We start from the raw sequence: 17,046 nt of genomic DNA, 5'->3' as shown, positions 1-17,046 counted from the left end.
TCCAATAAGGATTTGTATCTTCAGTATATAAAGAACAGTTACAAGTCAACGATAAAAAGACAAATAATCCAATTTTAAAAATTGGCAAAGGACATGAATAGATATTTCTCCAAAGAAGATATATAAGTGGCAAATAAACCAATGAAGGTGATGATTAACATCACTAGGTATTAGGGAAATGCACATCAAAACCACAATGAGAGATTATGTCACACTCACTAGAAAGGCTACAATTAAAAAAAAAAAAACAGACAATAACAGTCTTGGCAAGGATGTGGAAAATTGGAACCCTGGTACATGGCTGGTGGGAATGTAAAATGGTACAGTTAACGTGGACAACAGTTTGGCAGTTCCTCAAAAATTTAAACATAGAATTAACAGATGACCCAGCAATTTGATTCCTAAGTATATACCCAAGAGAACTGCAGAACAGATACTCAAACAAATCCTTGCACATGAATGTTCATAATAGCACTAACCACAATAGCCAAAAGGTGGAAACAGCCCAAATGTTCATCAGCGGATGAATGGATAAATAAATTGTGGTATATATGTATAATGGAATATTATTCAGCCATAAAGAGGAAGGAGGTTCTGATATATGCTACTACATGAATGAACTTTGGAAACCTCATGCTAAGTGAAAGAAGCCAGACACAAAAGACCACATATTGTATGATTCCATTTATATGACATATCCAGAATAGATAATTCCATAGTGATAGAAAGATTGGTGGTTGCCAGGGACAGGGAGAATGGATAGTGACAGCTTAACAGGCGCAGGTTTTAGAGTGATGAAAATGCTCTGGAACTAGACAGAGGTAGTAGTCACACAACATTGTGAATGTACTAAATTGCACTGAATTGCTTAAAGTCGTTAATTTTGTTATGTGAATTAACCTCAATTTTAAGAACTGCTGTGAAGGGGCACCTGGGTGGCTCAGTCAGTTAAGCATCTGACTCTTGATTTCAGCTCAGGTCATGATCTAGGGTCATGAGATCGAGCTCCATGTGGGGTCCACACTGGGCATGAAGTCTGCTTAAGATCTCTCTCTCCTCCTCCCCTCACATAAGTGTGTGAGCATGTGCGCTCACAAGTGCATGCGCTCTCTCTAAAAAAAAGTAAAATGAAACAAAATAAAATAATAAAAATACAAAACTGCTGTGAAGACAAAATGGAAGAACAAGTATTCTCTGCAGTATCCATCCCTTACCTCATTTCCTATGACCTTCCCTTGCTTCTTTGCTCCAACAAGAGTTCACAAGGTCTTGGGAGAGCTTTATAAATGCAATACTTCCTTCCATGATGGCAACGCAATGCCCGCTGCTACTTTTGCATGAGAGGATTGCTCTCATGGCCTCACTTCGTTCACTCCTCACAGGGAAGCCTTCCCTGACCTCCCTGATGAAATTAAATACTTTTTATATGTTGTCACTGTCCCACATAATTCTCATTTCCAGCATTTATTAACACTATGATGTAAAATTAATTTCTGTCAATTAGACTATAAATTGCAGGAAGGCAAAGATTATGTTTGATTCAGCATGGCCATACTCAGGGTTCATTACTTAGCAGGTGTTCAATAAACAATTAAGCATTTGAATGTTCAATAGAATAAATGAATTTTTGAAAATGCATTTGAAAATTGCACAGTGCCTTGCATATATGAGGTTCTTTACCTGTAAAAAAATCATTTTAGGAAAACAGTTTGGTGCTTCCTCAAAACTTAAAGAATTATCATATGATCCAGCAATTTCACTTGTACGTATGCACCCCCCAAAAAAATGAAAGCAGGGACTGAAGCAGATTCTTGTACACCAATGTTAATAGCAGCATCATAAAAGGTGAGGTCAACCCAAATGTCCATCAACAGATGAGTGAATAAACAAATGTGGTATATCCATAAAATGGAATATTACTCAGCAATAAAAAGGATGAACTACTGCAGCATGCTACAATGTGAATGAACCTCAAAAATATTATGCCAAGTGAAAGAAATGACACACAGAAGATCACATCTTTATGATACAATTTATGTGAAATTTTCAGAATGGGCAAATCTACAGAGACGGGAAATAGATTGGTAGTTGTTTCAGGATGCGATGGGGAGAAAAGAATGGGTGGTGGCTGCTAACGGGCATGGTTTCCTTTTGTGATGATGGGAATGTCCTGTAATTAGATTGTGACGATGGTTATATAACTTTGTAAGTATACCAAGAACTATTACACACTGAGAATCGGTAAATATTATGATATATAAATTACCTCAATAAAGTTGTTTTTAAAAAATAAGAATACCATATACTAGTAAAAGAACAAATTAAATCCATTATAGGCAGAAGAAAGGAAACAATAATGATAAGCAAAAATCAAGAAAATTAAAAACAAAAAAATAGAGAAAAATCAATGAAACAAAAAATTCATCCTTTGAGATGATCAGTAAAACTGATAAACTTCTATTAGTTTGATCAAAAAAAGTGGGGGAAGATGAAAATTACAATCAGGAACTAGGGAGAGACATCTCTATAGATCCTACAGAACAAAAAGAATATTAAAGGTATATTAATAACTCTATACCCATAAATTTGACAAGGTGGATGAATGACCAAAACCTTAAAAGGTACAAATTAACAAAGCTTATTTAAGAAAAAATAAATAACCTGAATAGTCCTGTATCTATTAAAGAAATTGAATTTGTAGTTAAAAACCTTATCACAAAGAGAACTACAGACTCAGATAGTTTCACTAGCAAACTGTATAAGATATTTAATATCAATTTTATACAGTCTTCCAGACAATAAAAGATGAGAGAATTCCTCCCAATTCATTTTTTTTAAGATTTTATTTATTTATTTGACAGAGAGAGACACAGCAAGACCAGGAACACAAGCAGGGGGAGTGGGAGAGGGAGAAGCAGGCCTCCCGCCAAGCAGGGAGCCCGATGCAGGTCTCCATCCCAGGACCCTGGGATCATGACCTGAGCCAAAGGCAGACGCCCAATGACTGAGCCACCCAGGCGCCCCTCCTCCCAATTCATTTTATGAGACAACATTATCCTGACACCAAAACCAGAAAAGAAAAAAAAAAACAGTACAAGAAAAAAAATTACAAATTGATATCTTTCATGGACAGAGTGAAAAAAATCCTAATAAAATATTAGGGATCTTGGGATTGAAAGATTAGTTCAACATTAGAAAATCAATGTACTTCATTATATCAAGAAACTAAAGAAAAAAAAATGATCTCAATAAATACAGAGAAAGCAATTGACAAAATTCAACTAACATTCATGACAAAAACTCTCAGCAAACTAAGGATTAAAAAAGAATTTTAAAGAAGTTCCTCAAATTCACAAAGGTTATGCACAAATAATTTATAGCTTGCATCATCTTTAATAGTGAAAGACTAAATGCTTTCTCCCTAAGATCTGGAACAAGGCAAGGATGTATGTTCTCATCACTTCCATTCATCATCATACTGGTGGCCCTAACTAGTGCAATAATACAAAAGGGTGGGGGGGACATACAAACCGGAAAAGAAGAAATAAAGTTGTCACTATCTGCAGATGACATGACTGTCTATAAAGAAAACACACACACACACACACACTACCAAAAAGCTGCTAGAACTAATAATTGATTTTAGCCTGGTTGCAGGATAAGAGGTCAACATTTTATAGAATCAATTTTATTAATATATTTTAAAAATAAACAGCAATTGAAATTTGAAAGTGACATCCTTTATATTAACACCAAAAAAATCATATACTTTGATATCAATATAACAAAACAGGTCCAAGACCTCTACACTGAAAAATACAAAACACTGATGGAAGAAATCAAGATCTAAATATAAAAGGAGAGGTATACCATATATGTAGTCGGAAGCCTCAATAGTGTGAAGATGTCACATCTCCTCAAACTTGTCTATAGAATCGAACACAAACCAAATCAAAATCCCAGAAGATTGTTTTTAATAGAAACTGACAAGCTGATCCTAAAATTTATAAAGAAAACAAAAGGAATTAGAATACCCAAAACAATTATGGAAAGACAAAAGTTAGAACTCATACTGCCTGATTTAAAGACCTACTGTAAGATAGTTCTAGTCATCAACACCATGTATATTGATAAAAGGATAGACACATAGATCAATGAAACAGAAGAGTCCAGAAATAGACTCAAACACATTTGATCAATTGATTTTTGCCAAAGGTGCAAAGGGGTTGTCATTTCAACAAATGATGCTGGAACAATAGGAAATCCATGTGTCAAAAAAAAATTTTTTTTTAATAACTTTGATGCATTCTCACACCCTAAACCAAAATTAACTTGACAAGCGTCATAGAACTAAAAAGTAAAACCTAGAATTAAGGAAACTTCTGGAAGAAAAATAGGAAAAAAATCTTTGTGACCTTGGGTTGAGCAAAGATACCTTAGATACATACCAAAAGCATGATCCATTAAAGAAAAAATTGATAAACTGGACTGTATCAAAATTAAAAGCTCCTCTTCAAAAAGCATTGTTAAGAAACTGAAGACAAGTCTCAGACAGAAAATATTTGCAAATACAAACCTGATAAGGGACTAGTATGCAATATATATTAAAAACACTCAAAAGTCAATAATAGGAAAACAATCCAATGTAAAAATGGACAAAAATAGGATACTTCATCCAAGATATTTGAATGGTACTAAGCACATGAAAGATGTTAGAATCATTAGTCATTAGAGAAATACAATTCAAAACCACGCATGCCTATTACAATAGCTGAAATGGAAAAAGATGGTCCACCAAGTGCTGGTAAGAATGAGAAGCTTCTGGAATTCTCTTACATTGTTGGTGGGAATGTAAAATGGCACACCCACTTTAGAAAACAGTTTGCTACATGATCTATGCATTTATCCACAAGAGGAGAAAGCATGTATCTAAACAAAGACTCACACACAAGGGCGCCTGGGTGGCTCACCTGGTTAAACCTCTGCCTTTGACTCAGGTCATGATCCTGGAGTCCCAAGATCAAACCCCTATTTGGGCTCCCTGCTCAGCAGGGGGTCTGCTTCTCCCTCTGCCCCTCCCCTTGTGCTCTCTCTCTCTCTCACTTTCTATCTCTCTCTCAAATAAATAAAATCTTTAAAAAAGAAAATAAAAGACTCATACACAAATGTTCATAGCAGCTTTCCTTCTGATAGACAAAAACTATAAACAATTCAAATGCCTATCAACAGGTGGATGAATAAACAAATTTCTTAATGGAACACATACTCCATAATAAAAAAGAATGAATTACGTATATACACATCGACATAGACAAATCTGAAATTATCTATAATTATAGTGGCTTTACTAACAACCACTAAAAACTGGAAACAACCCGAATGCAAAGAGATGAACAAACTGTGGTACATCCATAAAATGGAACACTACTCAGCAAGAAAAAGGAAAGAACTACCTATAGGAGCAACAACATGAATAAATCTTTCAAATGCATTGTGCTAAGTGAAGCTAGACTCAAAAAGCTCTAAGCTGTATGATTCCATCTATAGGCAATTCTAGAAAAGGCAAAACGATAGGGACAGGAATCAAATCACTGGCTGCTCGTTGCTAGGATTTGGACGAAGAGACTGACTACAAAAGAACAAGAGGCGTCTGTAAAGGTGACAGAAATAGTCTGTCTTCACTGTGGTGGTGATGGTGTTGGTTGTAGGACTGTAGAGTTGTTACAATTCAGCTGTACACCCAAAGGCCTTTACTAGATGCAAATCACACCTCGATGAACCTGACCTTTTAAAAAGAGGGGTATCAATGCTTACTGGAGAGGCCAGGCCTTAGCCAGGCCAAGGACACAGAGCCTCTTTGAAGAGGATGGAATCATCTTTACCATGGACTGGGGCTGCAGCGGAAATGGTTTGCCGGCGGATCAACAAACGTGGAGGCTGCAGGGAAGAGGAGAAAGGCAGACCAAAAGTACAAAGCTGTGAAGCTATAAAATGAGAGATCTGACGATAATGACACATAAACAGCTCCTACTGACCTCTTCACTTAGGAAATAAGAATTCCTTTCTCAGGATGCCTCGCTGGCTTAGCCGGTTAAGCGTCTGCCTTCAGATCAGGTCATGATCCTGGGGTCCTGGGATCAAGTCCCATGTCAGGCTCCCTGCTCAGTAGGGATTCTGCCACTGCCCCAGCGCCTGCTCTCTCATTCTCTTCTCTCTCAAATAAAAAAATAAAATCTTAAAAAAACTTTTTCTTCCCCTTTTGTAGTTTCCAGATTTTTTATTTTTCCTCTCAATTTCAGTACCTTTTCCAGATGGGTAGATGCCTTTTATAAATTAATGGCAGAGCAAATCAGTGGCTACATTACTGAAATTCAACTTAATCCTCCTGGTTCTGGGTCTAATTCCTACCATGCTGACTCTTCAAAATGTACTTATTTCAGCAGATCCTGACACAAATAAAGTTCAGCAAGCCTTTCATTAAGAAGATACTGACCCTACATGAAAATCTTAAGGAGAAAAGGAAGTAACATGTACAGAGTGGCTCCCACATCAGAGGGGCTGTAAGAGACTGAATTCACTAACCCATCCGCTCATGTGCCAGGCGTTGTGTTAAGTGCATTTCCTGTTTTCAGATACAGATAAGTTTATCAAGGAAAGCTGCTATGAACATTTTAGTGCAGTGCAGTTAGTGAAATGGTATTTCGTTCAACCCTCATTGTAACCATGTGTTCGGATCTATCATTACCCCCATTTTTCAGGGGAATCTGAGGCATGAGAGGTTAAATCGTGGCCACAAGGATGTTACTGGGATCTGAGCCCAAGTAAACCACTCCTGGTGGCTCTGCAAACCAGCTCTGTGTGCTTGGTGCCTCTCCACAGGTAAGCTGGTTGAGCCCCCAAGCACAGAAAGAGATGGGTATTATGGGGCACCTGGCTGGCTCAGTCAGGTAAGCGTCTGCCTTCGGCTCAGGTTGTGATCCCAGTGTCCTGGGATGGAGTCCCACATTGGGCTCCCTGCTCCACAGGGAGCCTGCTTCTCCCTCTGCCTCTCTTTCTCTCTGTCTCTCATGAAAAAATAAACAAAATCTTTAAAAAAAATAAAAAAAAAGAGGTGGATATTATGATCCCAGCTTCACACCTCAGACAACTGAACACCCATGTCAGCCTGTTGTAGGAGCCTGGATTCCAGGCCCGTACTAGACAAGAGAAAGTTGTGCTAACTTCCACCATACTATATGGCTCTCCAGCAAAGCATCTAGAGACACAGCCAGTCTGGGATTTGTATTAACATTAGCATACTTTATTCTCTGACACAAAGTTGGGTTACTCTGCTGTTAGCTGACATTTTTTTCTACTATTCCAGAGCCACTCCATTTTCCAAGAAATGAAGAGTAACATTTAAAAAAGAAAACTCGGGAACTCAATAAACAGGAAATCCATAGTAATTATTTCTGAGGTATCAAAAAAAAATCTTTTTTAATGCATATTAGCTCCAACTCTTCTATAGTCTTGCGTGCAAATAGGCCATCCTATATACTGAAAACAGGCTGAAGCCACACACCAGGTAAGGACTTCAATCTAGACGCAAGGCTTCTTGCTTTTCTACTTAAGATTTCCAAGTGATGTGATCTTAACCAGATAAAGCTACTAGCATCTGCCACTGTGTTCTTGCCCTCATAATCCTTGTAAATGACCAGCAGTAGACAGGACCTGGGAATCCAGCGTTGTTACATAATTAAAATAAACTTGTGTCTCCCTGCTATACAGCAATTTAGAGATTGCCTTGAACAGATTTTGTGGAACGTGCCTGTTTGGGCTGAGAATTATCTGCACAGTTATAATATTAAGATCAGGATACAGCTGTTTGTGACTAAGCGCAGGCTCAGTGAATAAGTACTATCCAAGCATTACATCATCAGACATCTGTTTCCTGTTTTCATTCTTCCCTCTATCGTTCTATCCCGATTTCCCTTCACCTGTAGGCCATAGCCACAATTAAGCAAGTCTTGTGTTTGCCTGTCTCCTTTTCCATCTTTAACTCAGGGTGACTTAGTCATTGTGCACGGACGGGGAGGGGAAGGAGAAGAGAACCTAAGGGCCCTCAAAAGTGCATTCTGAGACTGGAGTGCTTTTGCCCAGGGAATCCATCTTTACATGACTAACTTCTAATTATTTCTAATTACAAACTTTTCCTGTTGAAGCAATACCAGCCCCTCCAAAAGGGCAGTTGTGAACTGAATCACAAAAGGAAAACATCCAGCAGCACAAATAAGTTGAGGCACCAACTTACCTAGAGCAATGTCCCTACACTCTGGTACACAAAAAATGGTATCTCTTGGCTTTGTTTCCATACCTCATGCCCAGATACAGAACAGGATGTGTTTAAATTTAAGGAAGTTCATTTCTTTTTTTTTTTTTTTTAAGATTTATGTATTTATTTATTTGAGAGAGTTCGGGGAGGAGAGAAGCAGACTCCCCGCTGAGCCTGGAGCCAGATAGAGCCGATCTCAGGACCCTGAGCCAAAATCAAGTCAGACACCCAACCGACTGAGCCACCCAGGCGCCCCTAGGGAAGTTCATTTCATTTTTTTTTTTTAAACATTTTATTTATTTGAGAGAGAGCGAGAGCACAAGCAGGGGAGGGGAGCAGAGGGAAAGGGAGCAGCAGATTCCCCACTGAACAGGGAGCCCAACAGGACCCTGGGTTTATGACCTGAGCCAAAGGCAGACACTTAACAGCTTAACCAACTGAGCCACCCAGGCATCCCATCAAAGCAACATCTTTATCATCAGGGCATTAGAGCTGAAAGAGACCTTAGAGGCCACTTTACACATCTCTTGGATTATACAGATTGTCATTGCATTTTACAGTTAAGAAAGGCAAAGTGACTCCTCTAATGGACCCTATTTCAAATGGCTTAAGAATAAAGGTACAAGTTTGAATACCCTAATGGAAAATACTCAGAAAAAGTGTTTTTGAAATTTTTGTACCTTGCTATCTTTCCTTGCAACCTATCATCTCTTCCTCCATACATTATATTCAAATATAACTGTTTAGATACCTAACATGGCAAGTGTAAGATAGCTTTATTGTTAAAATGTTTAGAAAAAGCAGGCACAGAGAAAAAGTAAATGACTCCTTGGACGCTTTCTGGTGCTTTGTCATCATTCCTTTGAAAACATCGTCCTTACCAAGGTTGATGAATTAATCAACTTATTGACTTTAAATACTTCTTACCGAACTCAGCATTCCAGAATGGTGAATATACTATTAAAGAATTTAAGAATTCTGAGTTTTATGTTGTCTAAGTCTGTTAACCTTGGGGTTGAAGTTTGGTCAATTCCAAAACAGGTGTCAACCCCCCGCTGGTTGTCCAACACATCCACTCTTAGTCACCCATCCTAAAGGAATTTTTCAGCTAAGGACATAAGCTACCAAAGTAAAAAGTTCAGGCTCCCTTGCAGAAGAGAACTGTATCCAATACAGATTGTTCTGGCCAATGGGATGTTTACAGAAGTTTTGTGTGGCAGCTATCAGGACTCTTTCTTAGGAAAAGCTGGCTCTTATTGATCCCTATTTGGATCATGAAGGTGTACAACTCACTCTAGGGATGGGAAAGCTACACAGGGAGAAGCCATAGGCTCTGAGATTGTGGAGCAGAGCCAGCAATCAGCTCTGAACAGGTCTCAGCACTTCAGTGAAAAAAATAAAACCTTTATCTCATTCAAGCCACTGTGCTTTGTGGTTCCTATCAATGGAGCCAAAAGTAATCCTAAAAACCCAGCTCACTTGGAGTATCTGAAAAATAAAAAAGTTCTTAAAATTTTTGCCTGTCCCTTGAAATTCACATGTGATTATCATAGAAGATGGTCCTAACAGTGATTCTTAAAAGTTCTGGTTTATTAAGAAATGGTTCAATAAGCCAAATTATATAATCCTGGATAGAAATTTAAATATACATACTCTTGGTACATAAATTACTTTATAAATTCAATCTCAGATCAGCAATATAGAAGGCAGGTAAGTTAACAAAATAAAATATTGCATCATTTAGGCTTTTAAATTTTTTATTTTAAGAAAATAAACAGCCAGGAATAATTTATTTTTCCTGTGGAAAAATTATCATGAATTATTCAAGATTTAATTGCAGCAGGATAAAGTGAGCTTTTGTATGGTTCAGGTACAACACATCTTTGCAAAGCTAAATAAGCTGACCGCTGAACCTTTTACATTAACTGAGTTAAAGTTTCCCATTACCAGTTGTTTTTATGGCTTATATAATCACTGAACAATTTTTCAAAAATCATTTAAAATGACTGAAAAACAAAGGTCTCCAATATCTATGAAATAAGTAAAATATCAGAATTAGAACACTTCTTCAAGAAGATGGTTAATGGCTTAATTATCATTGTCTACTCTTATCAGATGAGTTGAGAAAATGAATTCACTTGGAATTTTTGCTTGTTTTTCTAGTAAATACTGTACTACTTATTTACTGTATTGAAACCTTAAGCTCAAACCCCACATCTTAATAATCCAGAGTTGAAGGCTTTCCACCTTGACACTGGATAGCAGAGCTTCCTGAGGCTATTAAGATGGGCCACCATTAGTAACTGCTTTAACCTTGACTGAGCAGGCTTAGCAATCAATCCCATTCCAGGGACGCTTGGGTGGCTCAGTCAGTTAAGCATCTGCCTTCAGCTCAGGTCATGATCTCAGGGTCCTGGGATCGAGCCCCACATCGGGCTCCCTGCTCAGCGGCCAGTCTGCTTCTCCCTCTCCCTCTGTGATCTCTTTTGCTCTCATTCTAATAAATAAATATCTTTAAAAAAAAGTCAATTCCATTCCACCTGCATATTCATTCTGATTTGCAACAATGATAACACAAGACCTGGACAAGAAGATCATGAGAAAACGAACAAGAAATACCCTAAAAGTTACCATCTTCCTCTGGCAGAAAACCAGGGAGTCTGTTTCTTTGAGAAAAAACCCGCACAGATTCAGTTCCCCTATGCAGCCCTTGCTTATTCCATTTTTTATTTCAATTTTAGATAAAAATGGATATAGGGCTACATGGAAAATTAACATCAAGAGAATCACAAATCAAGACAAGATGATGAGAAATAAGCATGTTTCAGTCCGTTTTCTTCCAGAACTCTTTTACAACTCTGCTTTCCTGGAAGGGAATTCATGAGCTATAATACTTGATGAGATTTTCATCTGTAGGTTTGAGGATTTTCTTATCTGCCATATTCACCACCCATCCAGGGGCAAGACCAAAGAAAATCTGCCTTGGATCCTTTCGAGTACTAAGCATTTTGAAGAGTTCATCTTTAGTGATATCAGGTAAAATATAGCCATACTTCTTGGCAAGCTCAAGTCTTGCTTCAGGAAATTTGGCAGGATCGGCCAGGTAACCACGATTCTTTGCATCAGTATAATACGGTACCAGTGCTTCAGGCGGAAGCATTCGTTTTGGAATGGGTTGTCCACGCAGAAAGAATGGAACGGGTTTACACAGAATTTCTGAAAAAATTTTAAATAAAAAAGAGAGATACAAATAATAGCTATATACATGATTTTCTTTTAATTAATAATTTTTAAATACTCCCAAGCTGAGCACTTCAATCCAAGAACTTTTTTTTATTAAATATATTTATCTTAAGTAAGCAAATGGATACACTTCATTTTCAAAAATTTGCATCTTGAAAATCCAAGTTATCCCTGGGTTACCAATAATTAGTGAATTTCTAAACATAGGTAACATCATATGTAAGCCCCATGTTTAAAAACAAAAAACCTTCTTATACATACTGACTGAGGTATATTACAAGAGGTCACACCACTAACAGGAAGCCCTAAAACAGAAAACTGACGCGTCCAAACTGCCAAGTCAGAGAGCTAGGAGGACTTTTAAAATCCTCATATGGCAGCCAGTAGGAGACAAAGAGGGAAAAGAAAGGGACTGTAGGACATCTTACCTAGACTTCTTGGGTCATAGAAGGCCGTAGTAACAACACCACCGTTTTTTTCAATTGCAGCAATGGCTAGTTCTGAAGCCAACTGTACTTCAATATTAACTTTTGCCTTAAAGGTGTCAGCACCCTGTAATAGGTCAAAGCAAAGCCCGTTTGTAGATAGCTTGGCTAAAAGTAGTCATGGCAAGCTTCCTTTTTACATTGTATTTTCTCCTCCAAAATGCTTATAATGCAACAGTAATTCCAACTCTAAATACCTCTGCATTGAGGTCCTATCAAACAACATGCAATTTTTTTTATGCTTTTAGGCCACTTTGTTTTACCAATTTTATTCTCTGTAAGCAGGGATGACTACATTTTCATTTTATATATTTATTAAACAGCAATATAAGCATCCATCCCCAATACTTCATTAATAGACTGTTTAATCCTCCTAACAACCCTATGACAAAATTACTGCTATGCCAACTTCATAGATGGGGACACCAAAGCACAGAGAAGTTAAGTAACTTGTCAAGATCACACAGCTAGGATTTTTTTTTTAAGATTTATTTATTTATTTTAAAGAGAGAGTCTTGAGCAGACTCTGTACTGAGAGCCAAGCCCCACACAGGGCTCAATCCCACGACCCCAAGACCAGGAGGACCCAAGCCAAAACCAAGAGTCAGGAGGCTTAACAGACTGCACCACCCAGGTGCCCCTCACACAGCTAGGATTCTAACCCAGGGAGTCTAGTCACAGCACCTGTGTTCTTAAACACAACATTCTGCCATATTGAGATGGAAAAAAACTTATCTTCCTTATCCTTAAGTTAGCAAAAGACCAAGAGATTGTTAACAAGGGACAAATGTGCTGGAACCTTCGGGAGAACAAAATATCTGACAACAGGGGCACCTGGCTGGCTCAGTCGGTAGAGCATGTGATTCTTGATCTTGGGGTTGTAAGTTCGAGCCCTGTTTTGGGTATAGGGATTACTTAAAAATAAAATGTTTTAAAAAAAAAATCTGACCTTGGAGGGATCAGCCCACTCTAGGAAAAAAGGCAGAAGAGCACAACAGAGGTTCACTTTACATTTACTATTGATTTTATTACAGCCTCTAAAAGGACAAAAATATAAGTCTACTCTTCCCTAGTATAGTCAATACTAAAAAATGTAGAACTGAACTTTCTAAAGTTCTGTTTTTGGTCACTTTTATTAGGATGTACTACATTTTACTCTTATTTCAAAACAGATTCTGAATTAAAAGATGCTGGTATTACCATTCTTTTTGTAGTGATAGAATTTTTCTGCTATTTTGGTGTGGTTGAAACAAGCTGGCTCCTAATCAAGTTCCTTTTATTAAGTTTTCATGTATTTCAAAAATATTCCATCAATTCTAAGACACATTTTCTCACATTTTTTCGATCTATGAAACTGGTCTACATTTTTATAATCAATGGCAACTTTGACTCAATAAGGTCTTGCCATATTATTTGTGAATTTTAATTACTATTCCAGATTGCCCAACTATTTCCCTATTCTTGGGCAGTAGAGTTAGTTCCAGCATTTTCAGTATTATAAATAGCATTTTTAGGAATGTCTTTGTATCAGATAGGTTTCTTTTATTTTATTATTCCTTAAAAACATATATTCCAAAATTGGTAATTTTGTGCTGAAGGATTAAAACAGTCTTACTACCCATTACTTATTACAAATCTGAAATCCAGAAAAGGTCAACCAATTTACAGAGCTACAAATGATGTGTAACTAACTGTACTTACTCAACTGTTGCCCTGGTGTAGTTTTCAGGATTATTTTCCTTGTTTAATATAGACATATGCCTGAAAACTGTTGGAATGTGCCATTTATTGGCTGATAAAGTCAAAGATTTTTCCATATTAATTTACATGTGTATTCCCTTATATACCCAGAATAGAATACTGAGACTTGAAAGTGTATTTTGTATTCTCTTTCCAAATCATTTTATTTGGAAAACTTTTATCCATGAGGTTCACTTTTTTAAAGGAATCTAAAAGGTTTTTCCATAAACACATGCTTCCCTCTAGTGGACACTAAGTTACTTACATAGCTGTATTACTGACAAGAAACAAAAGTATTAATGAACAAGTTTAATTGTTGATGAAACTCTTGGCCAATTTCTATAAATAGAAAACTTTGCTGCAACTGGAATTGGATTTGATTCATTCCTTTTCTCCATAACTAATTATCATGAGCCAATACTTCCAACACTGAAAATATAGCAATGAACCAAAGTACTTGTCCTCAAAGAACTTACATTATAGTGAAGGAGAGAGTGAAAAAATAAATGCACTACTTGGTAATAAAGGTCAGGTGTTCATATATTCAAAGAAAAATACTTTGGGCAGGTTAAAGCAGACAGGAGTATGACTGTTGGTGGGGCGGGGGGGCGGTGAGTATTCTTTTATAAAAGGATGTCAAAAAAGATCTTCCTGATAAGACATTGGAGCAGAGTATCAAAGGGAGTGAGGGAGCAAGATGAATGGATACACTGAAGACCACCCCAGAACCAGGATACAAAGGCCCCTCAATACAGCATGCCAACTTCCTCAAACTACAACTGACTATAACACAATTAATCGCCACTATGTAATAGTTATATGACAACTCAAAAGAAATAAAAATTACAAAGGCAGAGTGTTGATTATATGGAATTCAGATATAGCCTTCTATGTAACACTAAAAAATGTAGTCCAGACTTACCTCCTCTACCAGCTGGACACCATAATCCCTTTTAAGTGGCTGGATGGTCACACCTCTTCCATTGACCAGCTGAGTTAAGTCAATAGGTTGAGTAGGATCCACTCGACCCAAATCAATAAGATACTGCAATCTATTGAGACTCAAAGGCTGATACTGGCGTCTGAAGCTACAAAACAAAGTAATAATTGGAAAACTCAGTCAAGCTTATCTTCCTGTAAATTCTTCAAATCAACTCAAAGCTCTGTCCTGTATTTTCCTCCATCAATTTAGGTGACTTAACAAAATAAAACTCTCCTGAGTACAACAGAAACATAATATTGCTTGACTTTTGCTAATGAAACAAAACTAGTACTTCATTTCATTAAAATAATTTGCCTCTCTAAGCATTTACTTCACTCACTTAAACAAATATGTCAAAAATGTAACCCTTTATTTAAATGATGCATTAATGGAGCTCAAAGTAACAAGATAGTTTTCCTTTACTAAGTGACTAGAATTGTCCAGATTTTCATATATATTATTGCTCAGCCTCTAACCAACCATAGGAGCAGGCATTATTATCTCCATTTGCAGGTATGAGTACAAAGTCTGGGCTTTTTTCCCTACTAATCCAGCCTAAATTTCATTACCAAAAATGTTTCAGAGAAGCAGCAACAAAAGTTTGCTTCAGAGTGAATTCAAATTTCTACCACGCTACTTTTTTAGGTGACTGTCAGTGAAAATTAGAGATTTTTACTTTAGAAAGCAAAGCAACCTTACCTATGACCTTCATTAAACCCGTATTTTGGGATTCGAATGTAAAATGGAGTCTGGCCTCCCTCAAAGCCCAGTCTGGGCCGGGTTCCTCTCTGACGCTCTCCTTTATGGCCTCGGCCACATTTTCTACCTCTTCTCCGACCTCTTCGTCGTCTTTCCTAGGACAGAAGAGAGTTTTATGATCTGCAGGTGCATTTTTTTAAAATTATATTTCATCTTTTCGCTGTATATTTTTTGTGATGCCATTCATTTATCCAACCAACCAGTACTGGCTAACACTGCTATATGTCAAGCACTGTTCTAGTTGCTCTAACCCCCAAACACTCTTAAATTAGCATCTTTGCCTCTGAAGATGTAGTGAATTCTTCTAAATGTGAAGTCCAAGCTGTGTTTCAAAGACAAAGTGGATTCTGTGATGGACTGGAATTGAAAAAAAATCCTAGAATCAAACATCCCCAACAAACAAGGTTTATACCATATTCCGGAACATTTATTTTGGAATTGTAAATACATTAGCGTTATGCATTAATTTGTAAAGACATTTACAAATTTGTAAATACATTAATTTGTAAAGAAAGTATTTTTCTTAAATTAACTTCCTCTCACTTCTTGAAAACAAGGAACTGATTTCTTAAAATGACAGTATATCCCCGTGCCTGGCTGGTTCAGTGGGCCAAGTAAGCGACTCCTGATCTCAGGGTTGTAAATTAGAGCCCCCACAATGGGTGTAGAGATTACTTAAAAATAAAATCTTTCAAAAATTAGATAAATAAGTAATAGGACAGTATATCAACAGCTTTTCTAGCTGTATTCAGTGATTTGCAGAGGAGACATCTATCATAATCAATTAAAATCTTTCCCACGAAAATAAAAATACTGAGAAAGTGCTTCATTTTAAATACAATTTTCACTGAGACTATCATTTTGTAGTTTCTGTGACTTCACTCCTCCGCCCTAACATAATTATGCTTTAAGATATAAAACTTACTAAAAATCGGGACCATATGGGAAGACTCTCCTCCGTGCAGTTAAGGAGAACAAGGGCTCGGCAACCCTAGTTCATCCCAACACCCTTCTGGAAAAAGGTGTCCCCGAAAACGACGGGGAGTGAATGGCCGCTTCCATCGCCCCATCCCCCAGCGTTTCCCCGCACCGCCACCAGCTATTTACCAGTTTCCTGGAGCCTGGATTCGGCTTTAGGTTGGCCAAGCTCACACGGGGCAGGGTCCGGAGCAGGTCCAGAGCCCTTGCCCCACCGCCCTGCACGGGACCGGTCATTACCCGCAGAACCAAGACCCTCCAAGGGCGCCGGGAGTGGCCTCAGAGCCCACGTGGTCTCGCGGCGCTGCTTTACGGCCGCGGCACCGGCCCTGTCGTACCGCAGGAACTGCTGAACTTTCTGTCGCGGGGCGCGCTTGTGTCCGGGAGTAACCCGATAGCGTCGGAAATTTTTCTACATTGTTGTCTCGGTGTAGCTCAACATTTTTCTCTTGTCTTTAGTTCACTGGGGATGTGAGCATAGTTAGAGGTCGTGCGTTGACCCCGTCTCTGAACGTACAACGTTTTCTCCCGCTTCGTGAAAGCACGCA

The 17,046-nt window shown here is 37.9% G+C and overlaps 1 protein-coding gene across 1 annotated transcript; it reads right to left on the bottom strand.

The window, feature by feature from the left end:
* Positions 1–10,727: 10,727 nt before the first annotated feature.
* Positions 10,728–16,803, bottom strand: MRPL15 (mitochondrial ribosomal protein L15). The gene is made up of 5 exons (XM_032421958.1): positions 16,628–16,803; positions 15,461–15,615; positions 14,702–14,867; positions 11,983–12,106; positions 10,728–11,527 (listed from the first exon to the last, which is right to left on the bottom strand). The coding sequence occupies exons 1-5, from the start codon at positions 16,733–16,735 to the stop codon at positions 11,190–11,192; spliced, it is 891 nt and encodes a 296-aa protein (XP_032277849.1). The 5' UTR covers positions 16,736–16,803; the 3' UTR covers positions 10,728–11,189.
* Between the last annotated feature and the right edge of the window lie 243 nt (positions 16,804–17,046).

Source organism: Phoca vitulina, unplaced genomic scaffold, assembly GCF_004348235.1.
Source record: "Phoca vitulina isolate PV1807 unplaced genomic scaffold, GSC_HSeal_1.0 scaffold25, whole genome shotgun sequence".
NCBI lineage: Eukaryota > Metazoa > Chordata > Mammalia > Carnivora > Phocidae > Phoca > Phoca vitulina.
The sequence above is the reverse complement of the archived record's forward strand: the minus strand, read 5'-3'. Positions and strand labels throughout refer to the sequence as shown.

What these genes read in the sequence shown, in the direction of transcription:
- MRPL15 (XM_032421958.1), bottom strand. Translation starts at nt 16,735, where the DNA reads ATGACCGGTCCCGTGCAGGGCGGTGGGGCAAGGGCTCTGGACCTGCTC. An exon ending in GGGTTTAATGAAGGTCATAG is followed by an intron (nt 14,868 to 15,460) that starts GTAAGGTTGCTT and finishes TTTGTTTTGTAG; the next exon opens with CTTCAGACGCCAGTATCAGC. An exon ending in CTATGACCCAAGAAGTCTAG is followed by an intron (nt 11,528 to 11,982) that starts GTAAGATGTCCT and finishes AAATTTTTTCAG; the next exon opens with AAATTCTGTGTAAACCCGTT.